General features: G+C 43.0%; 1 protein-coding gene across 2 annotated transcripts in view; it reads right to left on the bottom strand.

The window, feature by feature from the left end:
- DENND5B (DENN domain containing 5B) overlaps positions 1-27,226 on the bottom strand; it is a 110,286-nt gene that overhangs the window by 8,278 nt on the left and 74,782 nt on the right. For both annotated transcript variants that reach the window (XM_066998487.1, XM_066998494.1), the window contains 10 exons: positions 26,691-26,841; positions 16,959-17,052; positions 13,734-13,865; positions 12,765-12,917; positions 12,239-12,317; positions 10,912-10,993; positions 5,868-5,996; positions 4,425-4,546; positions 2,737-2,882; positions 874-992 (listed from right to left, as the gene is read on the bottom strand). In XM_066998487.1, the coding sequence (XP_066854588.1) occupies positions 874-992; positions 2,737-2,882; positions 4,425-4,546; positions 5,868-5,996; positions 10,912-10,993; positions 12,239-12,317; positions 12,765-12,917; positions 13,734-13,865; positions 16,959-17,052; positions 26,691-26,841 (1,207 nt within the window). The remainder of the gene's footprint in view (positions 1-873; positions 993-2,736; positions 2,883-4,424; positions 4,547-5,867; positions 5,997-10,911; positions 10,994-12,238; positions 12,318-12,764; positions 12,918-13,733; positions 13,866-16,958; positions 17,053-26,690; positions 26,842-27,226) is intronic.

Below are 27,226 nucleotides of genomic sequence, written 5' to 3'. Positions count from 1 at the left end.
TAAAAATATTATGATGATCAACAATTAAATCCTCACACAGAGTTTCCACTCAACTGAACCTGTGACTTTTCCTCATACCCAAACCCCAGCTGCTGTTCCCATACTTCTGACCCCATCTCAGTCGTAATAAACTTCGTGCACCTGTCCATACTACCAGATTTTGTACCCATGTCCGCCCACTTCTCTCCATACTCTGTGCACAACCCTGAGCTGTGGAGCTCACCTATCTGAGTCATAATTTTCAAAGTCCACAGTCAAGAAAATAATTAAGCCTGTTTTGTCAGATGTTTTGTAAAAACAAGGATGAGTTGGGAGATTTTTTCTATACAGGAGGTATGTACTCAACGGATTAAGAAATCATTGTAACTTTTTATTTCATTGTAATTGAAGTTTCTGTACATTTGTCATATGACTTGAGACATTCAAATGCTTTATAAACAAAACAAAACAAAACAACAACAAGAAAAGCAAAAAGCCAAAGATGTGCCCTAATCTGTCATTCCAGCTCATGGGGCTTAAAGACTTCACCTGTGCACAATTTTACCACGCTACTTTGAATGAAGAGATTTAATTATTAGACATAAACATATGAATCACTTCAAAAGCATCCATACTGTCTGTCCTGTCTTAGAGAGATGTAAAGAAAAACCTACATTCAAGCCTCATTTAATATTTATCAGATTTTTTGGCTTAATCTAGAGCTTCTGAAATGAGAGATCCGGGGGTAGGAAAACCAACCCAACCCTATCTGGTACCCAAATCAGCCCACACTGCTCCATCGTAGTTTTGCCTAACTGAGAAGATGAACACCTTGCTTTTTCTAGATTAATCAGTATACATTTCAGACAAAGACAATTAAAACTTGTTGCTTACTTGTATGTGTGTCCTGTTATTTCATTTCTGACCATGACACAATCAACCAGCCACTTGGCTAGTAGCCCTGAGTTGTCATGACCAATCTGAACAGTTGTCAGCTTTCCTAAATTCTGGCACTGAAACAAATAACAGTTTTAAATTAATTTAAAACAAAACAAAACAACAAAACAGGCACCCCCCACCCTCCATATGGTCTCAAATGTATGTTTTTATTCAATTTCCTTTGATTTATATAGCGAATATTTTCAACCAAACATGAGAAATGTTTTGAAAAGCAGAATAATTGTTGTTTCAGAGTAAGATGGAAGAAAAGAAATATCTTGAAATAAAAATCATTAAAAGCTTACGAAGAGACTATGTTCTTTGCTGTGAGAACTCGCTCTGAATAATTCTGAGAAGTGTTAATTAGAAATTTCTGAGCTATGGTGATAAAAAGATGTGCCTTTGTAGAAGAAATAGACCTTCAGAGCAAACAGCCTCTCAAAATTGCATTTTGAGCACACTGACCTTTGCTTTAGTGGAACCACTCCACACTATGAAGTAGCCCCTAGATCCTTTATTATTTTCGAAAATCAACTTGCTCGTTGCTGAGCAAGACAAAAATCACTCACATGAGATGCTTAAGATCACAAGGAAACAGAACAAGGAAAACAAGGGACTGTGAATTCCAGTGCAATATGTAATTGTAGGTGGGGCTGACAGAAACATCTATTAATGTCACCTAAGCACTTCCCTTACAAGACCTTGGTTTTCATTGCTTCTGCCAAACAAGCAGCTTGGGCTGACATTTTCCGTAGTGGGTGGCTACCCAAGTCTGTATTTTAGGAAAACTTCAGTCAGAAGAGTATTACAGAACTGTATTACTATAGTCCTGAGAAATGTCCGCTGTTTTGCTTGTTAGAACCCTGGAGAGCTTTTCTACAAAATATTGATGTCTGAATGTGAGGCATGCACCAAATTAGGAAAATAGCTTGTCTGTCAAAATTCACTTATATCTGGGCAAAGGGCTATCTATTTTTATTTTTTTTAAACACACAATTGTTGCTTAAGGTGAGTCTGCATATGCTTAATGGGTGCAACTTCAATTTTAGTGTTATTCCTACGTAATCACTCCTTAGTGCATATGGTACAGCCTGGAACTACAGGAGCCTGATGGGGCTTTCCTTGCAGCCACCAGCTGCTTTGGGGTGGCACCAAGCCAACTTAAAATTGATGGGCAGGAAGGCAGAGGGAAGCACTGGGAAGTCAAACGCCAAGAGAAAACCACAGTAAGCACAGAGAAATGTGCCCAATGGGGATGGGAGCTCTCCAGTTTGCTGGTGGTAGCACCTGAAGCTGGGAAGTTGAAGAGCACAGGGGTTAGACTGGCTGGTTGGAAGGAATGCAGCAATGTCAGACAAGGAGTGGGAGGAGAGGAAATGTGGGACTGGCCGGAGCCGAAACCGTCTGAAAGGCACCAGGGTGGTGTTAAGTGGGAAGACAGTTTGAAAGAAGGTTAAAAAAAAAAAAAAGAAAAAAAGAAAAAGGAAATGAGTAGTCAGAAGTGAGCCCAGAAAAGGAAAATTAGGATTGATGTCAAGCAGATTTGGAAGGGAATGAGATGTAGCAATAGATTAACGGTGAGAAGAGGAGCCCTGGGCTGGGACAGTGACAGCAGTGAAGCCTGTGGTTAAAAGTGCTTGAGGGAAACTTTCGTTGAGCACTGGGTGGGCAGGCAGCACTGTTTTCCCGATTTTGAATTTATAACTACCTTGAAAACCTGACATACTGTGTTCTCAAGAGAATAAATCCTTATCAAGTTTTTTTCTGGGGGGAGTATGTTTCAAATTGGCATGTAAAATGGAATGAGTGTGCACTCACCTCAAATGTCATTTCTAGGAGGTTTTTAGGAATCTGCATTACGCCTGTGTCTCCCAGCTCTCCCGAAACACAAATCCACGGGTTTGATGTGGTTATTGCATTGCTTAGTTTTTTGATGGGGATTATCACTGACCTATACGGGATCACTGAGAACGGGGAGGGAGGAAAAATAAGTTAGTTGTGACTTCTTTTTCCCCTCAAAGTACGCAATTTCTGGGGTAAACCGCGCTGCTCCCTCGAAGGCATGTTCTGGCTCCAGGCGTCAGCAGCACGGTGAGGGGTACCCCCTCACTGCTCCCCACCGAAGGCGAGCCAAGAGGGTCACGGCAGCCCCCCGGCAGGAAAATCTGCCCCGCAGCGCCGCTCGGGGGCGGTTTCCCCCGGCATTAGTTCATTGCTGGAGGCGATCTGCGAGGGCAGCCTTCGGCAGCGGCTCCCGAAACCTCCCTGGCTCCGCCGGGAGGTGCCCGAGGGCAGGGCCCGGCCTGGCGGCGGGACGCGGCGGCGCCGCGCGGTGGTGCTGCAGGCCCGCCCAGCCTCCCTCAGCGCCCGGCCAGCCCCGGCGGGCCTGGGGGCACAGAGGGGGTTAGGGGGAGCCCCAAGTGCTGACGGCATGGCCGACGTCTCAGATCTCTGTGAACATCCCCCCATCATTACTGCTACTACTGCTGTTATGTTGTTCTTAATCCTGCGCCACCCATACGTACTTCAGACACCCACCCCATTTGTATACGGCTCAGATATTCCTTGCTAACGCTACAAGGCTCTCTTTCCTTATGTTTCCCAAGCTGCCTTTTTGGCTGTATAAGCCAAGCCAGCCTTTTCACTTTTAGTGTGCAAAACAATGATATCACACTCAAAAACCCGAAGCAAAACACCACCCTACATTCCTAGCGCTTGTCCTAGCTGCCAGGCTGAATCCCCTGGAGAAGCAAGGTAATCAAGGATCAGTAAATCCCTTTGCACTGTGCTACTTTTGGGGGGGATTTATTTCTTTGACAGGAGAAAAAGTAGAACGGGTGAACGAGAAAGCCATGTAAAACTCGGTTCACTTCACGCTAAATGAAAGCTAAAGGCTGCTAAGGTGAATCCAAATAATCAGGTCATCCCATGGGGGCCTGCTTTTCTTGGCATTGCTCAGTGCTAGAGAGAGAAAGATTCATTTTCAGACTTTGATCCGATCTCTGCTCTCATTCTTACAGGAAGGGAAGGGAGGGGGAATCTTTGGGCATTTAAGGAAAGAGAGGAAGAAATATAAAATATAGAGCAGAGCACAAAGTGCATTGCATTTCACCCTCTGAGACCTCCATCATTTTCTCAGTCTGCAGAGAGAAGGTTGGGGGTGTACATTTAGTGAATGCCAGAAAGAAGCATTAGGATGGAGAGGACTTGCCTGGGAGGGAAGATGAAAGAGACTATACAACTGAGAGAGGAAAACCGAGTGCTGCAGCACTCTTTGCTGATTACTTTCCTTTGTGCAGTGCTCTTATCCTGAACACTCCCCCACAACCTTGCTCTCCCGCTGGTTTCCCACAGCAACATCCAGCACCGATGTGCTGGGCAACAACAGACAAGGTATAGATGAGGACTCAGCTACTCAGACACTGGCAACAGCAACATCCCCTCTCACAAATCCTGACAGCAACAGATTTTTATTCAGAGGGAAAAAAATTGATTCTCCAACTCACCAATTGTGGTGAAGACGCTTGTGAAGCAGAAGTAATCCACAGCGTTCAGTGAGAGAAGGTGATACAGAAACTGTTCCCGTTCTTCTTCACAGCGCAGGAAAGCATAACGCTTGTAAAGTTTCCTAGTAGAAACAAACACATTGCTGTCTTGTCGAAAAAGCACCAAATTTGTCGATGTTCAAGGGATGTGTGGAAAGTGAGATTCCCCAGCTGATACAAGCTGTTAGAAAACCATCGAGGGCATTTACTCCTGGTGCTACATGTATTTTACAGACCACTCTGAGCTCCATGGTGCCACAGCAAGGCTACTGAGCTCATCTCATTAAAGGATCAGTTTTGGTTTTGCTGCAAAGCACAGATGTAAACTAGCGCCACTCATAACAGCAGATCTGTGCCAACACACAGCAACCCCATTTAAGCCTGTTCAGGCTTTCCCACCATGGGACATATCTTCCCATCATCGAATAGCCTTGTCTAATGAAGTAATCTTCCTTCTGATCCATAATCCAGCAGAGAAAACTAAACAGGAGGCATCAGACCATTTAACCAAGTAGCAACAGGGACTTTGCTGCTGCTCTTTGAGTTCTGCAAACCCAGCATACATCACCAGTTGCCCAGAGTAGCGCGAAGGCACACCAGGAATTAACCTGGCAGTGCTCAGAGAAAGCACGCAGCTCGTGGCACTGCCTGCAGGCAGCAGTCTCCCAGTGAACTGCTAGCACAGGTAGAGGGAAATGAAACTTCAGGGAAAGACAGATCTGCCACCATATCTTTGGCTGATCACCCAAGAGGCTACTGTCTCCTCTTTCTTTCCATTAGCATATTTGAGTATTTGTTAGTTTCCAGCATAATCATGCGCATAGCTCATCACAGAGCCAGTTCTGCCAAAAACTCCATGCAATAGCTTGGATGTTTTCTTTTCATAAGGTTTCTCCTTTTTTCTCCTAAACAGATCTCCTTGAGAGAACAGTCAGGAAACATCTACACAGGCAGATCCCTAAGTGCCTGTGCTCGCAAAAAGAGGCAGCACTGGGGGGAGCTGCTAAGTGGCTGGGAGGGCTGGCCTCCAGCCCAGCTCTGCTGCAGTCAGGACGTGCGCCTGCATTCAGCTGAAGTCAATGTTAACACAGGAGCGCTGTAAAAAAGACACTGCTGCTTCATTTGCACAAGATATAAGGATTGTGGGGCTGTGAAGTGGCTTGGATCAATGCACTGACCCAAAACCTAATGTTTCCTTCCTGAAAATTAGTTTTCCAGGCAGATGAGCAGACTCCTGCCCTGCTGGATGGGCAGTGGCTCCTCCACCACCCCTTCAGTCCCTTCTGGCTGGAAGCCACTGAACCCAGACAAGGCACCTGGCTGTGCCCTGAGCCTGCAGAGCCCCTTTGGTACATCAGTGAGAAAGATGTGAAAGTGAAGCTTTGAGAACAAGAGTCAACTTACTTGGCAAGTGCCTGGTTGGAAAGCAGCTGCTTCAGGTGCTGAGACAAAAGCTTCTTCTCCAGAGAAAGCCTTATCCAGGCTCGGGCTCGCCCCACATCTGTCTTTATCTCACTCATGTTCTGAACATGCCTGAAATGGATGGGAAAATAATAAAAATAAAAATAAGTGAATCATAAAAATCCTACAAGCTTCAAGTAATAGCATCCAGTGTGATGCAGCAGCTGGACTGGAAAATGTCTCTTGATATTAGATGCTGCAGGGTAGACAGAGCCAAATCCCATCCGCTCCCCTGCATGTGACAAGTGCAACAGAAGTTCATGTGATTACTTACATGTAAGCACAAAAACCTGTCTGAAAACCACGAGAATGAACCTCTAACATGGCCCTGCAGAGACCCACAGCCTGCACCATGGCACTGAGACCCCTGTCAGCCCCAGGCTGGCCTGGGGACGGGGGCAGCCCCTCCTGGGCACAGCAGGTTGTGTTGCAAGCACTCTACGGCACACATCAGCTGCTCTGCGTCCCAACGCTTGCTTAGCCAAGGTGAGCAGGGGTAAGCCTGCACATCCCCACACTGCCTGGGGTGGATGTCCCCACAGACACTGCTTATGATGTAGAGAGAAAACCAAACCAAACCAGCCACCTATGAGACCCATTTATACTACAGTAGCTCCCTAAAGCTCCTGACACAAACAGGTATGTCTGGGAGGGCAGTGGACAGTACACATCTTAAGAGTTGCTCCAAACCACAGTCTAGTCTGAAGGCTCTAACAAACCCACTAATGGCAGCAGCAATGGGAAATCTGAGAAAAAAAGAGGATTATTAGAGAAAAACAGTGACAGGCAGTATCACATTTTCAGGGACGTAAGAGGTCCTCGTGTAAGTGGTAATCTGAACGCCATGCGCGGAGTCTGTAGGAAAGCAAAACTGTAATATTGGGGCTTTTTTACTGCGGTTTTGCCTTTTTTTTTTTTTAAACTTCCTATATTTCAGTTTGGAGAATGTCAGAAACTCCAGTTTGAGAGCACAAGGAGCTTTAGAAGAGGAAGAGACCTGCCATGGCAGATTGAAGCTGCTTCCCCAAACCCCCCACTTAGTTAAATAAAAAGCAAGAAAAATGACTAACAGTTCCCAGCAGGGGAAAGAAAGGGCTGCAATTTCTTAATTTTCACACAGTTTGCATATTAAGTGCACAGGCAATTCAGCCCTCCAAACCTTTGTGGCAGGCTCCAAGTATCATCGGCTGCGTTTGAACTGATCTTTGTTGCCATTATCTTTTACAGCCCACTGTGCATTGCTGTGTGTTAGGAAATGTGGCAATATTTACTCCAAAGAAAATCCAGCAAAGTCATGCTGTGACTGATGCTTTCTGTGTTGACTAGTATAGTCTCACTGTCTCGTGTTTTTCCCCATCTGCTATATCCAAACACGTGCTTTGCGTTATATTTAGACCCTGCATTATTTGAGAAAAACACTCTCTTGTTTATAGAACTTCCAGTGTAATAGGACAAGGGCCTTAGGAGCAAATTTGCAAAGCACAACCTAGTGCTGTCCAGAAATATGCATTCGCTCTGAACAAGTGAGGAGGATACCAGACATAGCTCATCAGCCCTCGGCACTGCTCTCTGCTAGGCTAACCTGCCTGAAGCCTCAAAACACAGATGGACCTTTGCAATCCAAGCGGAGGTGTCTGCATCACACTGTTCTGTGCTGTGTGCAAGTATCTGAAGAACCATCAGTAACACACTGCTGATAGGAGTAGTGGTAGCTTGCCAGGGGCAAAACCTAGGTTAGTGCAAATTCCTTTAAAAAACAGATTATTATTTTTTCAAATAAAAGAAGCTTCCTTCCATTTCCTAACATGACACATGGATGGATGTGTCAGAGGCCTGCTTTTTGATGGATTTTGATGGACAGGTGAGAAGCACTAACTCTCAGTGCCCTGTAAAACAAAACCAGAAGGGCACAATACACTCACATACAAGTCTTTGCCCTTTGTAAGCAAGCTTACGAGCCTCCCTCTTTTAGCAGCGATGCCTTACAGCTGAATCACCACAGAGATCCTCGCTCCTGGCACTGGCAAGCCCTTTGTGAAACATTCCCCTTCTTGGCTCTGAGCGTGGCAGCCAGCACTAGACCTTGCAGCGCAGACAGCTGGGCACGTGGTCAGGAGTCCTTGAGAAGCAGGACGTGCACTACACTTGACTACACAGTGCTGAGATGCTCTCTTCAGACATTTCTTGCCTTTTGGGATGGGAAGATCAAAGCACAGAACATCTCCCTCCCCCTCCACTCTCCCTGACTTGGCTTAAATTACACCTAATACGACACAGTAAGTAGAATATGTTATTTTGCCGTGAGTGGATTCACATACAGATGGACTCAACTGTATTCCATGCATGCTCTATCCCTCTTTATTACCTGTTTCTGGCTGAGACCAGATTGGCATAAATCACGCATTTGGGACAAATCAGGATCTGCAACCACGCAGCTTGGCAGAAGCATTAAGAAGATTTGGTGATCCGTCTTGGTGTCAGCAGAGCAGAGTGTAGCAGAACAGAACATTCAGGAACGCAGATTTATTTCGTTCTCGCTGGTGACAGTCAGAACAGCTCTATTTTTATCAGTGACCTCAGTGTAAGCCCTGTGTGCTCACCGCTGCGCAGCAAACTCTTTTTGTCAGAGTACCGAACGGCAATTTCAGTGCAATTCCCCAGGTTGGGACTTGCTTTTTAATCCCATTAGCAATAAAGAAAAATCTACTTTCCCTGCTGGATGTGAGGCTGGGGTATGGCGAGACATACCCCGCGCAAATAGCTGTGCTGCCAGGAGAGGTTACAGCTGCTCAGCATCACCACGCCACCGAGGACAGTGCGAATGCTCCTGATGCCTAGGCAGCCAGAAGAGAGCTGTGTTTAGCTGGCACCATTCAGGACTTTGATAACCCAGCCTGTTTTGACTGCAGCAGGTTACGTAGCACTTCTGTGGGTGCAGCACCCAGGTCTCGCACCCCTGGCTGGACACTCCTTGTGGGAGGGGTGGCACAGCCAGACCCAAAAGCTGGTCACAAGGAAGGGCTTGCCTGAAGGGAAGGACCCAAAACCAGAGCCCAGCTGGACCAAAAGTTCTGGGTCCACGCAAGAAGCAAAATAAACATCTTGAGCATTTTGATTTGAGCATCTTTGAGCATGCATCTAAGATGCATGGTTTTGTGAGGGAGGCAGAGGACACACAGCATTACCTACAGCACAGGCTTATCACAGATCCAAGAGCGTGACAGTGATTCAGCCCTGCTGTTTAAGTTGTTTACACAACCTTGCATGAGCCATCAAAAACAAGCTGTGCTTAAGGCAACGTTTAATCCTCTCACCATTCATTCAGTTAGCACCACAACCCCGGCAATTTAACAATTACCCACCTTCTAGCTTCAGCATAAATGTGTGTGTGCAAACAAATATTAGCCAGCATTCCTTCCAAGCAGGAGAAAGGATGCCACGAGATTATGCATGACAAATTCAACTCACCATCTGTCTGGTGTTTTGTATGACCAGACATGTTTGTGTACAACCATGAATACCCAAGATACCACAAAAAGTAGTATTCTGCCTCTGTACTTTGAAAAGCAGTGGAAGCAATCCTGTGACTCAAGCAGCAGAGCTCAGGTTCGTGCTGGACTTCCATAGGGAGCTTAGCAAGTGCATGGAAGATGAAACACGCACTGGTGAGCATTACTGGGAATCCCCTCCCAGTGTGCAAGTTTCCGCTCCAGCTCCTCCTTCACCCTTTCCTTCCACTGACCTACTACACGCCCAGCAGCCTCACAGGACAGGGTTAAGTAAATAGCTGCCATGTCCCATGAGAGGGATGCTAAAATGACAGACACGTGTTCAAAAAGCCCCTTTGACATTATACTCCTAATTACACTGCATGTGTTCTCCCTCCTGTTCCCTCGTAACGGCACATCATTTTAGCCCTACATGGCATGTTGTATTCTTCAAGAACAGTGCACGATCCTTAAACCAGATAACATAAAACAAGGTAGTTGCACCCCGCAGGTGGGAAGAACAGTCATTTTCTTTCAGAAAAAACCTGACTAATCTATGTAATCCCACATCAGAACAAAACAATCGGTAATAACACACATGGTAAAATCACATCACTGTAATTGTAGATAGCTCACAAAAACATTGATTAATCTTAATTGTGCCTTCTTATTATGTGGAAAAAGGATGTGGCATTACAAGAAACAATGCTCACGTTCCCTCATACTTTAAATTGCTTGCAGCTCTTTACAGAGGAGCGTTATTGCATTATTCCTGCCCTCTTTTCTATGGCACTTCTACCCCACTGAAGTGCTTGGTTGTGGCAAGTGAAGTGTCAAAGAAGTGGTGTGACCTGGCTCGATCATGGAGATGTCCTCAGGAACAACTGTCTGGTGCTGTCACATCAGCTTCCACCCCTTCTTATTCTGTAATCCTTCAGGTTCTCAAACAATGCTTCATAAAACGCTCTCCAAAGCCAGGTCACCTACAGAGCACCTTCCCTAACTTCACGTTCCAGTTTAAACTCACCTAAATACTAGGCTCATGTACATTTCTACATTTGTACATTTATTGGTCATAAAATGCTAATTGAAAAATGGAACATTGCTCAGACCATTGCTCAGGAACATTGCAAGCAGATTTTTATGTCCCTTTGTTTCATGTATCAACCATACTTACTTGGTCAATAATTTAAAGCTAACAAAAAGAAACAAACTCAATGTACCAAGGGATTCAATATTCAGCGTATCTGTTGAATAGACAAAGAAGACAAAACCAAAACCCAAGTAGAACTTGGTGCATTTTTCATTGTCTTTTACCTAAAATAAGTAAACATGCAAAAAGTATTGTAACATAAAAAGGTAATGGTCTAGATTTGAATGCAGGCTGAGGAGAAGCTTTAATTCTACCTAACCTTTGTAAACCCAAAACTAGTGAGGATCTTTACATTATGCTACCCAATTAAAACCACAATTAATGCTTTAGAAATCAAATTATATACCTCATATCTTGTATCAGGGAAACCCTCAAAGTAGGCAAAGTAATTCCTGTATCAGACTTCCGTCTTTCTGTTCCAACAGCAACTACAGTGGAGAAAATATATGAAATTAATACAAAATTATAGCAAATGGCCTGCAATGCGTTTGTTTTACATAAAGCTGAAAACAATCTTAGGTCACTGGTAACTGCAACATCTCTATTCATTAGCATTATCACTATCCTGGAAATGTGGAAGCAGACAAAAGAAAAAATACTTAATACATTATCTATTTCTTCCTTAATTCAGCAATTAACTTGGGAATTTAAAAAGCTTCCTTTTTCATATGTGAAATAGATTAATATAAATCTATACATTGGTGAGTTGAGTTTTATTAGTAGTATGTTTTTATGGAAAACTCACAACTGAGGAGGATGTGATAGAATTAAGCTACAGTAGCACATAAGATGCTAAGAATGCCATGCATTTCTGTACTCCCCTCCTCTGATCAAACTACTTCGTGGTGACACATTTTGTTCTCAGGAATTTATGTCGGCCAGTCAGACTGCTTAGCAGGTTACTCAGTGAAGCTTACTAAAAACTCTTTTGATGAGTGGGACCAGTTCATCCATCTATGCATCTTCAAGGACCAATCATAAAGTTCCCCTCTGCAGGATGCGACGATTTCCAGAGTCTTTGAAAGGTGACCCACAAAGTTCAGAGTCCTCTACTATAGCACAATGCAGCCACCACGGGATAAGGAGATCTCAAGGTCATCAGAAAACCAACCTCTCTTACAACACAGAAGTAATTTAGTGATTGCAAAAGGCCAAACCAAAGCATAAACTGGGTGCCTAGACTGATGGATGGAGATTAATTACACAATGTCTGAACTGTACCGTCCACCAGGATAAAGATTTATTGAACATGGAGATATTCACATTGTGATTTGGGAGACAGATTGTGATCAGCGAAAGAAAAATGTCCTAGCCTAAGTCAAAATGTCTTAGCTATGGCTCTAGGCCTTCAGCTGCTTCACAAATAGTCTCTTAAAGAAGCACGGCTTCTCACACCTTAGTCAACGATGACTAAAAGGGAATGAAGGTAGAGAACAGACGTTGAGTGATTTCTAGACAGGGATAGTAAGCATCCTCATTTCTCTCCAATAATGTCAAGCTATTTTGTCCAGACATCAAGGCAGCTTCATAATGATTACGAAAGGCCTCAAAACGTAGACGTGATATTAGCAAGCAAATACACTGGAATTCCTACATGAATTTCATGTGGTTGCACCGTTCCTCGCAGGCCTGCTGTGATGGACCCCCCAGGGCATGAACTGCTGAGTACTCACCTGGGGACTCTGCACTATGCTCTTGCTTCTCTTCTCTCTCCTGGTACTGAAGTAAATGGGACCACAAAGCAGATTTCCCCTGAAAAATTGAATATGAAGTAGCTTTAAATAAATCAGCCAATGGAAAAGATGCAGCAAAATAATGGGATGGCATTTCAGTGGGACAGAATTTCAGTAGTGGGTATGATTTCATTTCTCTTCGGCCACAAGACCTCAGAAGAGGACAGGATGGTCCCAGTGATCTAGCAGTGGGACCACTTGCTTTCTTTGTTCTCTCCCTGGTTTTGCTTCTGAAGGTTGAAAGAGAAGAAACCAAACACCAATTTAACAACATCATTGTAATTTCCAGAGCTGCCTTTCCAAAAAAAGAAACCCTCACAAGATATGAACCAGCGAATCTGAGCCCAAAGATACCTTCTGCTTTATGTTGGAATGACGCTACCGAGCAGCAGCTTGGAAGGTATGGGGGCATTCAGTATTTGATAGAGCACTGTACATACAAAGTCCTGAGTTTCCAGTTACCAACCTGCTTGACCTGCAGACCATGACTCCAGATTCTTTCCAGCAGATCACAGAGACTAGCAATCAATGTATTTTCCTCCAGACCTGTTATGTTGGCTTCTCCATGTCCCAACTCGACTGCTTCATGGCCCATCTTCTCTACCAACATACGTTTAGTCTAAAAAAAATTAGAAAAGAATTCCAAAAGGTTTCTAAAAAACATTATCTCACAATGGACAGAATAGATGAATTTATAGATGAATTTACTAAAACACGGTTGGGGATGATAATCTAGAGACCATTGCTAATAGTCTGGCCTGAGAAACATCACATCTTTACAGAGAATGAATTAAAAAAGAATAATTAAAAAATACAAGTTTGTATTATTTATCCATACTGTCCTGTTTCTACATCCTTTTTCTATTGTCCTGTTCCTACACTGCTGCTTTGTTATTGACCAGTATCAAAGACAGAATACAGAGCTAGATAGATTTTTGTTACACAATTATCATTATATAAAGAAACTATTCTTCAATGGAAATAAAAGCTTCTTTAATACTAGAAACTGCTATACTTCATTAGCTCTGCATAAACAGCATGCACAAGTTGCACATGCCAAATCCTTCCTTTTTTGACTGAGGGTCTCAATGCCTCAATCCCATTATGTTTAGGTTACCTTTAAATCTGAACAATTAAAGGAAATCCTCCTTAAAATATTTGAGATCATCCTGATTCTCCTTCCTGCCCTTTTTACTCTTCCCACCAATTTGGACTGCATAAACAGAAGAGGGATAATACATTTTCTTCTTTTCTTAGCAGTTAAAAAATATAACACAAAGGGATATCCACCCTGTAAACAGCCCGGTAGACCAACAGAACAACGCTGTTCCAGCCATGAAGGACTTTCAGGATAGAAGATGCAGATGCTATTTATGTTCAGCATAAGCAATGGGAGAGCCTGCAGAGGGATGGATGATGATGAGGGAGGACTTACCTTCATGCGACATTCCTTTAGCAATCCTTCCACAAATTTACTGTTGGTCTGTGCAATCACAGCTGGAGAGAGGTCTGAGAGTTTGGGCTGCCTTAAATTTTTTCCTAGACTCCTTGCCTCCTGCATATATTTCTAAAAATAAACAGAATAATTTTAGATATTGCAAGTCAGAGGGGTTCTCCTCATCCTAATCCTAGGCAAGCAGATGCTGGTGAAAAGGAATGAGCTATTGTTAAGCTAGTAAAAACATGATTTGTCTGATGCTTAAGTGTCAGGCTGAAGAAGTGGAATGCTCCCTTATGACAACACAAAAAGCCAGATATTTTCCTGTGTGGTACCAGAGCAGTCAAAACTAGCTAGTGAACTGTGCTGTTAGCCACCAGCACAAAGTTAGCCACACCACGTGCATAAAAGCGTGAAACCTTCTTCATTCAGCAACAAAATCAAAATATCAAGCAAAGTTTCATTCCATTGTTATTTGACCTTCACTAATAAGTAAAAAGCCATTTGTCTAGTTTCTTGACCAGACCATACATGAATGGAAAAAAAACACTTTGAAAAGAATTTGGAAGAAGCAGAAATACATCTAGTGAAGGAGAAAGATTTCACTCATTACTTCGCATCTGAATAGTTCATGTGGGAAAAAACAGACTTGATTTTATTCTCGATTAACTTCTTAATTACAAGTGAAGCTCGTTTCAAATGAAACTGACATTTAGGATCATTCTTGTTTTTACTGTAGGGGTGCTAATTGAGAAGAATGTACAATAACTGGCATGCTTTTTAAAAAAAGATCCAAGCTATGAGAAAAGACTTTTAAGCCTCTTTGCTTCACTGTCTTGCTGTTCCGGGGTTGGGTTTTGTTTGTTTGTTATAAAACAAAAAACTCAAGCTCATCAAGAAGTGTCACCTGCCCTAACACCTGTGAGAGGACTACATGCTGAGCAAAGCTAACAAGTTGACCACGTTTAGGTGTGCAAATGGGAAGCCTATCAAAAAATTCCCCAGACACTATTCATAAAGTTTGCGTTAATAACAGTTAAATAATAGGATGTGGCCAAAGAAAACAATCTTGAGACAGCGTGCTCAGAGCCTGATGTTGGAATGCTCCATTTTTGTGCAAGACCTGTGAATTTCCAAAAGTATGTTTTCATCTCATTAATGCTGCCTCTCTGGGTTGAACGGATGGCACATGACAATGACTGCTCTTCCCCCGAGAGGACCAGACCACGCTCCTCCAGTGACTTAGCACTGCTGCTGGCTGGGCTTTGGGGGTGCTGAGCAGCGCACAGTGACAGGGCACCCTACAACCACTTCACATCAGTCCAATGGGTCAGACAAGAAAGAAGGGTTCTGCCATAGAAAGCTGTGTTCAACTAGTTAGTAAGTACTCAGCTAGGTAATTACAGTTTCACTGGTACTGTAAGAACTTAGAAATAGTCTAAAAACTACTGCATATGGGAATAAAAATCGCAGCTGATGAAAGCACATTGTTCAGCAAGCAATCGCAAAAGTGACTTCCATCTAATTTGGTGCAAAAATTAGCAGTGAGAACAGTGAAAACGTAATACAGAGAATATGTAAATAGGAAATCTAATACTTCTTTTTGAACGGAAAGGTATAAATAAAATGTGGTTATAGTCTGAAGAGTGCAAAAAAAGATAATCTTATTTTATTTATTGCATGTCTTGCTATTAAATTTGTTTTTTTAAACTTTTAAGAGTTCAACAGGAGAATGAGTGTGGGACGATAGGACCAACTGAATACTCTCTGCCTGTACATCAGCGGCCACACACCACCACCCTCCTCCATGCTGGGATGGGAAGATCCAGCAGTCAAAGTGATGCTTTTTTGGATTTGACACCCTAAGCTGAATTGCCAGCTAAGCAACATGGGAAAAAGGAAGCAAAACAAAATTCTTGTCTTTCAGTCTCACAACTGTCATGTTTGCCAGGGAGCTGGCGTGGAAGCTGGGAGCTGGTTTCCAGCTACTTTTCTGATTATAACCACACTTCCAAGCACTACAGGGACGTGCTCGTACTCTACGAGAAAGGGAGAGGTTTGGGATGCAGCGAAGACAGTGGTTCCTTACACTAAGACCTCAAAAGCAGCTTTCAACAAGAAAAACTAAAACATACCAGGCAGCATTCAGAGAAGGATTTTTTAGGAGGCCGTGCAGGAGGGGGTGGCCCCTGGTCCCACTCCCAGAAGGCCATTGAGTTCTGGCGAAGCAAAAGCTCCTCCGAGGGCTAAGAGGAGGCAGATGCCCCGATGACAGAACAGCCAGAAAGAGAAACAAAGCAAGAGAAGCATGCATATGATCCACAGCCAAAAAGAAGAAAGTAAATACATGACAAAGTATTGAAAAGGCTCTGCTGAGATAAACACGCAAGGCACAGTTTAAAATATACTTGCAAAGTCATCCTAGCAGAAACAACAAACATTCACAAATGCTGTTTTGCTATGTTGGAAGCTGAGGTTCAAGAGTCCACTGATTCCTTTGAGCTTTTTAATTGCAAATGTCAACACTGGTCAACATTATCCAGCAAGACGTACTGCAAAACAGCAAGAATGTTTTATTTTTGCTAGTGACATGCAAAAGAAGCACATGGACATCAATGGAAAAATATGGCAGAAAATACTTAATGAAGGACAAGAAACTGGAAAGATGGGAAAGAAATGCATGCATGTGACTGACATTTACAAGATGTGTGGGAGTTCCCAAGCTTCAGGCACAGAAAGACCCCAAAGTCTTAACCTTTCAAATGGGCTTACTCATGTCAGTAACCACGTAAGGCAAAAAAAAATCCTTTTAAAAAAGAAAAAGTCCTGCCTCACTCGCCTCTACAGAGCTGACATTTATTCAAGGACTTGGCTTTTCCAGAGACCTTCACGCTGGGCAGAGCTCCAACTCTGCACCCAGGCAGGCACCAGGGCTCTGCTCTCCACGTGCCATTACACGACAGGGGTCTGTATCAGCAAATAAGCTTTTCCCTGATGACAAAGGGACTGTCATATTCCAAAATAACAGAAGTATATTATTATCATTGAGTGCATTGAAATTGTACAGCACGTACAAATACCTGTGAAGAGCAGCATTTAAACAGCTGGAGACCCTACATAAACCTTAGGGTAGCAAGAGGACTGCCCGAAGCAGCAATGTGTTGTTTGTCCAAGCCTCACCTCGGGGACAGACAGGTCGCACTGCCCACAGATGCCACCTACCTCTCTCAGATCATTATCGAGCCCGATGTGCTCCGAGTGCTGCCGGAGGCGGTCTTTTCTCCGCTGCGTCGTGGCACTGCGACTGGCCCAACGGCTGGGAAGTCAGAGGGAGAGAGAGAAAACACATGGGAGTGGAAAAGGTTGGAAGGGAGAGCCTGTATGCAGAGCTGGAGGACACCCAACAGACCCGCAGGGCAGGTGACAAGCCACCGGGCACCCAGGGGACCTGGTGGACACCTGCCTGCTGCCTGCCCAAGCGAGGCAGCGCCTGCCGCAGCACTGGTGCCACCACGAGGGATGCTGCTGTGTGTAGGCACCCAGCAATGCCCCTGCTTGCTGATGTTTGATAGAAATGGTGGCTGTGTAAACACAAAAAAGGGTATGTTTTGAGTAACAACTTCTAAAAAAATTCCTCTTTTGAGAGGTTTCTGGAATAATTCCTGCAGTGGAAGTACCACAGGGAACGTCGTCACCGTGACAGTAACTGCAGTGTCTATGTCTACCTATGTCTAGAGGATATTGGCAGTACTGACATTCCTGTCATGCTGTCTTCACCATGTTTTTTTCTTCCCATCATATTTCTAAATAGCAACAATTCTAAATAATTCTAAATTCTAAATAACAAAAATTCTATTTTTACTACATCTTAGTTTATGTCCAACTCAATGTTTTTCTCATCTGAAGCTGCTGCCCAAAAGCAGGAGCTAGGTAACCAGGTTTGAAACTGAGCAACCCCACAACTCCCAAACATCCAAGCTTCTTTGTGCCAGATACTGTAACAGAACACAAGATAACTCCGTGCCAACGAATTCAGAATCTCAAGTGATTGCAGGGTTTCTAATAATAACACAGCATTCTGTCAAATCCTTGCAAACAAAAATGTTCAACTGGTGCAGAGAATAAATAAGTTAATACATTATTTATAGAGGAAAGCTAAAATAACTGTGCATAAAACAACCTATCAAGCATTAAAAAGAAGTATCTTAACGCACATGAAGGCTGCATCTTCAGAATGATATAAATTACTGTGGCTGTGCTTATTAAAATAAAGAAATAAATGCAGTGAAAAAAATAATAAAAAAGGCCTGTAAGCCCTTCAGTGTCTTCATGAAGTCCCCTCTGCCTCTCTCTTGCACCCAGAAGTTAAAGAGCAAAATGCAGCAGGGTTTGCTTGGTGAGCCTCTCCACACAGGTGGGTATCTGCAGGAACAGGAGTCACCAAACCCCACACCCATCCATTTCCACATGCGTCCCAAACAGGAGCATATACAAACAGGATCTGGGATCCGAACTACTTGGGCAAGGATTTTGGGCTAGCAGTGTGTAGGTGGATGCAAGCCTGGAGGAGGAGCTTGCACGGAGCTGGACTTGGGTCATGAAATGGCTGACGAGACACTGGGGAGGTGCAGGAGGCCCGTGAGAAGTGCAGGGATGTAACCCTGCTCATCTGAGCCCTCCAGCTTCCAGAGAGCAAGACACGTACTTAACTGTCTCCACCAGTTCCTCCAGTGAGGCAATCAAAGACCAAATTTTGGCTGTCTGGGTCCAAAAGGTTAAAAAAAAGTCACAGGAACTGAAGTTTTTATGGTCAGAATTGAAGTCTCTTCCCACCTTCCAAATAACATCAAGAAAACAAGTGCAAAGTAAGAAATAAACACCTGGGTCTGCACATAATTATGGTTCAGCACTTCACCATCCCATATGACAAGAAATTTATTTATAAAACCCTGTAGCCTCAAGCCTGTTGTAAGTAAATGAAACAGCCCAATAGGTGTCTGAACAGGAGGCACTTATACCTTCTCAGAGGAACGCATTACTGACATAAGTGTCTCTGCACCTCCTCAGAAATCTTAAAAATATACAACCTGTGACTTTAATAAATCATCACATTCCTTGCAAAAGCAACACCCAACGCCTCATCAGATGACTGAGAGGGGAAGAAAAAGGCATTCTGATAATCTCAGCAAGTTGAAATATAGCAAAAACCCAACCCCTTGAAATAGAGGATAGCAGAATTAGAATTGACTTTAGCTGCCTGGCTCTAGATACCTCCCATTTGTTGCAAGTTAATACCAAGCTTACTTTTCACACAACAGAATGCCAGTAATACACCTAAATTTAAGTTATGAATCATGTATTGTCTTTATCATATATTTTTTTTGCTGTAATTCATGTTATATATTCTGAATTCTAGACAAAGATTTGATCCCTTTCCACTTGCATTTCTGCAGTTACTGGAAGATTTAGGAATTACTACAGGCGTCCTTTGAGAGAACACGTCTCACTGAAGGTGAAAGTGGAATAAAACCCACAGAATAATTACAGGTAATACACCGTCATTAAAGCATTCTCAGTTAATTCCAGCCAACTGGGAGACAGCACAGGCCATTCTCCAGATTATTAATCAGAACTATTTGAACATTTTCAGCATACAACCGTAAAGATCATTAGCCACTTCTGAAGGAAGAAATTGCTGTTCATTAGGTGGAGCAATTACACGTGCAGCAGGCCACGTGGCCCCTCTTCCCCAGCTGCCAGGCTAGGGAAGAGAAGCTCTCGAGTGCTGGGTGAGGTCTGTGCATTCGGATGCTGCTCTGAATCTCTCTGGGAGATTTGGTGAAGATCTAACAGCAGATAGGCAGCATTAAGCAGCTAAATCTTTTAAAGCCTTTTCTTTACTGGGCTGCATAGAGTAATGCTTAAATATTACAATAACCATTCCCTCAGCCCCTCATCAGCATAGATCACATTTTTGCCCTTCAGCCACTCCAAATGATTCCAAAAGGGGCTAAAAGCCCTCCCCACCTCCTTGGGGGTTGCTGAAATCACATTTGGGTGTCTGGAGCTGGACTCCTCTCCTGGCCCTGCCATAGGCCGGCTGCCTCATTCACACCTCGCCTGGTGCTGCTAACCAAGAGAGGAAAGCTGCGCTTACACAGGCAAATGTGTGCTTGTTTTGAGCCCTGACCCTTGGGCTTTTCCATTAAACCTCCTGGTCACCCTACGAGTGCCCACATCCCTACGGAGTGGTTGCCAGAGGAGACAAAGCCCCCCCTGGCTGGTCCTGAAGCTGCCCAGCCTAGGTGTTGCCCAACTATGCCCTGACCCGAAGAAATCCCCCTCCCTATTTTTTTTAATATTATTATTATTTCGCCTGCAGAGCCCTGAGCATGGGCTACTGGCTGTTTCATGTATTACCCACAGCAGAGGCGTTGCTCCAAGCACCAAGTCTCTGGGGGCAAAGCAGCTGCAGCTCAGGTGCTGTGGTGCAGAGAGCCCAGAGACACGCTGCCTATGTGAAGCAGCAAGAAAAAACTCTTTTTGGTAGTCTGTCCTCATCTCCTGATGCCCGTGCCCAAAGACAAATGTTCTTCCCCCTCAGGGACTGCGAAAAAGCAGTGATATTTCAGAGTAGGGACCAAGGAATACCGCTTGCTGCTCAATATAGAGAAAATAAACAAAAGGCTCTTCACTGGAAGTGTCTTCAACATCAAGACTGTAAGGTCAACAACAAAGTCAGTATCATCTGATACCACATTAGACCCAGCAAGCACAGGAGTAGGTTTGCAGAGGGTGGAGGAACTATCAAGATGGCACTTGTACAACACAACACTTAACCTGTGATGCTGGATTTCTGTAATAAAAATGGAAATACAGTCAGCATCAAAACTGAACTGTCAGAAACCAGTCTAGCAGAACAGCAGCCTGGACGTGCTGTACTGCAACCATGTGTTCATCTCTTTCTCCCACTGCCTCCCCTTCCTCCCCCTCAATTCAAAGCTCCATGAAGGCATGAAGAAATGAAGCCTACCCAAACCAGCCAAGGGTGCAAAGGGCAGGATATACATTGCAGTAGGTGTAACACGTTGCCAGAGAACAAGAACGTGAGAGGCATCTGAAAGACAACTTCAGTCTCACACACTGATTTAACTAATATAGCCATTGCCATGAAAATCACTACTGTAATTTACAATCAATTTACATTGATAACAAAGAGAGAGGTGGAAGGAAATGAATGCACTTGTCTACAGGACAGAACCTAAATCTCCTCATAGAGATCATCTCCTGAGGCAGACTGCTATTTAGGTCTGCAAATCATTGCAATGCACCTTTTACATACATACAGGAATTATCTGACCGCGTTTCCGTATTCATAACTTAGCACACAGATGTACCATGCCTCCAACAACCCTAAAAGCAGGCACGCAGTCTGCAGGCATTAAACACAAACTGCACGTGTAACCTGCTCAGGCTAAGGAGCAGTTCGTGTGGGACTACACAGAGATTGCACGTCAAACCCATGTTGGACCAAACAAATTAAAAGGAAGGTCATATTTCCCTGCGAACTTCAATTCTGCATAGTTATTATAAAATGATATATTAACTGAAATAAGTTAATTGCTCTTTTACTGCCTTGCACTGGTTGAGCCAAGGATCAGCACGCAGAAGGCTCACTCATCCAGTTCCAAGTTCCCATAACATGAAATTCGTATTTCAGAAAATGTTTTAAAGCACTTATTGTCGAAGTCAGTCACATTATATTCTCAAAAATGAATGTATTTTGTATGTATGTAACACGAAGGGTTAACATTTCCATTGCACCTGTCAGTGGTTTGCTCTGTTACATTACCTAATGTTATTGTAAGCACTTGTTTCAGATTTTCATACTTAAAAGGTGAGCTTTCACTAAGCACGAAGTTTAAATAACATCAGTGTTGTGTGTGGATGGCTCAGTGCTGACTCATGTCTTACTCAGATGCAGTGCAGAGATGTTACTCTCTACCACTTCAAAGTGCAATTATCTGGCTTGATTTAAGAAACAAAAAAACTTCAGTGAAGCCTGCCAGCCTTAAAACAGCACCCAACATGTCAGGAGGTAGAAAAAGCACATATAGTAAGAAGTACTCAATAGAGGAGAGACAGGTCATTTGTCACACAAAAAATAAATTGGTTAAAGCCAGAATGAACTCTATCATCATATACAGATTCAACAAAAGGATACTGCTTTGCATAACATAAATCATATTTTCTTTAAAAACGTTAGCCACATTAACTTTACTGAATAAGCAAGCAGTAGTTCTATTTAAAAATTAGGAAAACTAATGGGCGAATAAAAGCTGGGCAGCTCCCAGCACAAAGGCAGTGGTGGTGATGGAGGCCACAAGGCTGTGCTCACACAAGTTGCACCATAACCTGGATCACAAAGATGAACCAATCTTGTACATTCTCAATGCATAATTTTTACAAATAAATACTGACATAGTGATGAGGTCAGCAAAATGCAGCACAGGAACAAAAACCTGCAGAAAGCAAGGGAATATTTTTGAAATCTGCTTTACAGGTAAGAAGAATGTATCACTTAGCTAAACCCCGAGGTTAGGAGGCAAACTACAGAGGGATCTGTGCTGGAAGACTTGCACTGTGCTCTCTTCTGAGGGTGACTGCAGGTAACGCAGGACACAGAGGACAGACAAAAGCACCAAGTTCACAGGATGCCAGAACACGAATGAAAGGACTCAGAAGAGAGAAGTGGCCAGAAAAGGGGAAATGCACAGGTCAGGAAAGAAAGAAAGTGTGAAAGCAGGGCATAGATAAAGAATGTGGAAAAGAAACAGAGCTAAATGAAGAGGAAGGTTAAAAAATGATAATCTAAGCCTTTTTGTAAGTGTGTAACAAAGCAAAACCTTCCCTCAAAAGAGAAAAAATAAATAAATAAAAAACAGTTGCTATTGTGGATAGCACTACAAATTGCCAGAGTGCTAATATATTCCCATGCTTGATGTGCAATCAGTGTTTTCCTCTGCAAAATTTAATCTCATTTATCAAGCTTCTTAGTACAAATTAAGTTACAAGGTAATCAATTAGATTGAAAACACAGCTTGCTTCATTGTTCTAATTCTGCACTGTAAGCATATTCACCATCATTTAACAATTAGCTAATCACAAACCATGAAGTGTTTATGTAGCTTGCCTTTTTGTCATTCAAATTCCTTTCCTGAATTGTTGCAAAATGTATCAGCCAGTGGAATCCCAGATAAAATTTCAAAAGCCTGGCAGAAAAAATACATGGGAAAGAAGAGGGGAATATGCAGAAATCACAATGTGGTGCTGGTGTTTGACAAAGGAAAGGACAATTCTGGAAACTGATGCTTTTTTCCAGGCTGGTAGACACACTGCCTAAGTGGCTGCAGCCCGCTTCCTCCTGAGACACTTTCTAGGAGGACTTCTGCAGAAACCACTGTTTTAGGAGGTTACAGCAGCGTGGACAGGACATTTTTGAACTCATAGAAAGCTGCAGCTGCTGCCTGCAGATTCAGAAAGTTTTCCTATGAAGTGGGGGTTGTATCAAAGGGGATGAGTGCAGAGAGAGTATCCCAAGCAGGACACTGCTGCCTGATGTGAAAGGGGACAGAATTGTGCTTTGTGGTTGGATTTTTTTCCCCTTAATTGCTGTTGGTGGGATGAATTGCTCTTTTCCTTATATAAAAATATATTTATTTTTATTTAGACAAATATTTGGACACAATAGTTACCATGTTTTGCTTAAGTTTACGTCTACATATTCTGCAGTTAAAGTCTTTCTGTGTTCTGGCAGTTTTGATCAAAAAGATGATTAGGGTATTTACTGTATTTACTATAATTACTGTATTTCTGAAAGCCTATTCTTCAAATATATGGAGTTTTGTTGATGGTGGAGGTTTCTTTTTAACCTTACTGAAAAGAAATGAAAAATTACATTTGGAGTTACTGTCAGGGAGGTTTTGCTTAGCCGAGCAAGTTAATATTCCCTGAGCACCCCGGGGGAGAAGGTACAGACCAGCCCCGAAGACACCAAGCAGGCACCTGCAGCCTGAATGAGCTGGCCAGAAGAGGAGCTCGTGTGAAAGGGGCTGTCTTCCCAACTTACACTGAGCAAGCAGATGAGCAAAAGCAGCAAGAAGTGTAATGCTGGCTAGGGCCAGAGCAGCACAGGTCCACCCCCCTGTCCAGCCTCCTAAAGGACATCTTGGGGGGAGAGGGAGGAAGCAGCAGAGTGACAGAAGTAGGGCAAAGCAGGCTGCTGAGCATGGCTGCAGGCTGACAGATGAAACATTATTAGACTTCGCTTTATGACAGACCTCGGTGTTTTAACACTTATACATGGTAATGTGACCAACGCTCGTTCCCAGCTGCGTTTAGGTGGAAGTGATCCAACGTGACTGTCAGCCCTTCCTCCATCCCCAAGACCTGCTTGCCGTGGCCAGCAAGCAAGAGCCAGACACCTCCTCTTCCAAACACAATTTCCGCCTGTCCAAGCAACATGGTTGTCTGGGATCACACAAAGGACCTAGGACTAAACAAACTAAAAATATTCGTTCTTTGCATTATATTCCTGACCTAGATATAATACGATACTTATAACAGCCCCGTGACTGTGACAGAGGTACCTTCGCCGCTCTGTCTCAGCACAGGAAGAGAATAGCTAGCAAATATTATGAGCTCTGGTTATATGTTTGTTAGCTTATTTGTCCATAAAGGGAAACAATAAAAAACTGATTGCTAGCCAGCGAGGACAGGTTTCCATTAAAATAGCTTTGAAGTGGTTTATTTGCTACTGTCCAAGAACAACTGAGTGGAGCATGGGAATGATTTTTCTCTCCTGAAAATACACTTTCTTACAACGTTCAGGACAAAATTCACTATATAAAATTGAAGTCTCCAAAATTATTTCTGATCTACATATTAATTAATATCTTTTGCATTAATTTCATCAACACATGAGCATGTGTACACACACACACTACATCCAAAGTGCCTGAGAATGAAGCTGAAATGTTCTCCTCCCACATGCCCATACTCAAAGGCTAAGGCTTGTGTGCAAATATAACATATCTCCAATAAGCATATACTGGGAAATTCAAATTAATTTTGGAAGGCTACAGTTCAATCGATTTTGTGGTCAAAAGAATTATACTGTATTTGCAGAGAGCATGAAAAGGCTATCTATTGTATCTGTGGGTGTAAATTCAGCAGAATCACATGTCTCAAATGGGAGAGAAAGAAAGTCCTCTCAGCTGCTCACATAAAATGCCAGGAATCAAAAAGATTAAACAGATGGTCTTGAGATTTTCCAATTACAAACCTTTTTGGCAATATACAACTGGAGGAATTCCAAACATTTGTCACTTTGACATCACTTCGCAGTAAGTAATGGGATTTTTGTATTTACAAATTCTGAAACATGCTGCAATTTGAGGACCAGAACCAGGTAAATCAAAAATTATCACTCAAGGAGTTAAAGTCACATTTTAGAATAGGCACAAATCTAATAGAAGTATCTTAAAAGGCACAAAGAAAACTGTTTTCGGTTTAATGCTTATTCACAGAATCAGTAAGATTCTGTGACAGAGCCTGAACATACAAGTAACTTGGAGCAGGCTGAGCCTGCTCACGCTGTTGCTGACACCATAGAACTGAAACTTGGTGTAAGAATAAAAGACAGACTGCTAAACACATCTTCCAGAAGTTGAAGAAATCCTCAGTTTCTCAAGGAAGCATTACCTTTAAACTTCCATCTTTGCTTGCAAGATGACTACAAAGAACTTTGAAATAAGCATTCCTCCTTTTATTTTTTTGGGTGTTAACTCAAAAACTAATTGCAATTCTTTAAACATTCAGTGCTTACGGATATCTTATTTTAACATTTGCAAGTGTTTTGCATAGTAGGTGATTAAAATAGGATTAGCTAGCACTGGGGGGTACAAAAGATGTATAAATAGAATTGAGTGGGCACCTCACAGAGGATCTTAGAGCAGCGTGTGTGCATGTCATTTTCTGAAGAAGAGCTAGCTTTCAAAACTTGGACTCTCACTGTGCTCTACCTTGACCTACTACTGAAACTGGAAGTTAGGGTCTGAGCTAGTCATTTTGCAAACAGTAATCATTGATGCACAAATAATTCCATTTTTTTAAGGAAGAAGGGGAAATAATCTCTTTCTGGGCTTGGGGGGAAGGAAAAATGTAACTTACAGCACTTACTCCACATTATATTGATATAGAAATCATGTTAATTTCTTGCTACAGGTTCTCATTTTACATTAGGCAAATTAACTACAGAATGATATGCTCAATTCCACAGCTATAGGTACCCCTACCTTCATATCAAAGCACAGCACGGAGCCTAACTGGAATCAGAAGAGTCACCAAAAAAAGAACCACATACTCTCCAGCCTCACTGGATTGTTGTTCCAGGTTACTCCAACCTGGAAACTGAAAATGCTACAAAAATCTTTGGGGCATATAATAATAGTTAAAGGAAAGAGAGGAACAGAGAGGGCAGTAATTCCCTTCTGCATGGTGACGTGGAGGCTTCAGTATCAGAATTTATTTCAGAATCTGAATTTTGGCTTGGGTTTCCAAATTATCCTATTTAGTGCAAACCAGAAAACTAATTTTAAATTTATTATGACAATGATAAAACTAAAAATATGTATGAGGAAACATGGTACTCGCCACTAGAACAGAAAGTAGTACAGAGAAACCTTCACAAAACTAGAACTAATACTTTCCAGTGTAACCCAAACTATGGCTATAACTTCAGAATTACCTGGTAGAAACCAGAAAAGGAAAGAATTGCTCTGGTTTCTTTACACTGGCCAGAAACCATCCAAAACTGAGACCGGTGTCCATTGATGTGGACCTTTCATAAGAAAAACCTACTTTCAATTCCAGAAAATAAAAAAATATGCTTACTTGTTGTTGGTAGGTCCCGTTGCTAAGACATCTGATTGCAACTTTGGGAAAAACCCTTGTTCGTATTTCCCTTGACCAATCTTCATATCGAGTAAATGTGGGTGGATGGCTGTGTGATCGATCTTCATCAGCCGCTGCTCGATGGACTGGGCTGCAAGTTACACCCACACGTCAGCAACCCCGTCAGCGAGCTACATGTGCTACAACAAGCAGTCATGCTCTGATCCCGAGTAAGACTCTAAGAAGTTAAAAATTCATCTTACTCCCTGAAATCCAACACTTAAGGGAGAAAACACCTGTGCTGTTATTTGGTTATTTGGTTATTTGGTTATCTGGACACGAGTAGTGCTTGGACAAACAGGTTAGCTGTTAGGCAAGCTGGTACTTGAGGGAGCCCGCCGGGGGACATGGTGGGTTACAAGCTGACAAGGGCAGTGCGAGCTTCCCCTGCAGCTCGGTGTTTGGCCTCAGCGCTCCTTCTGTCGAGATGCCTGGGGCTGGCTGGGGCTGGAGCAGCCCCCTGTGAGGGCTGGGCA

This window comes from Anser cygnoides, chromosome 1 (genome assembly GCF_040182565.1).
Source record: "Anser cygnoides isolate HZ-2024a breed goose chromosome 1, Taihu_goose_T2T_genome, whole genome shotgun sequence".
Lineage (NCBI taxonomy): Eukaryota > Metazoa > Chordata > Aves > Anseriformes > Anatidae > Anser > Anser cygnoides.
This window is presented reverse-complemented; position numbering and strand designations above follow the sequence as displayed.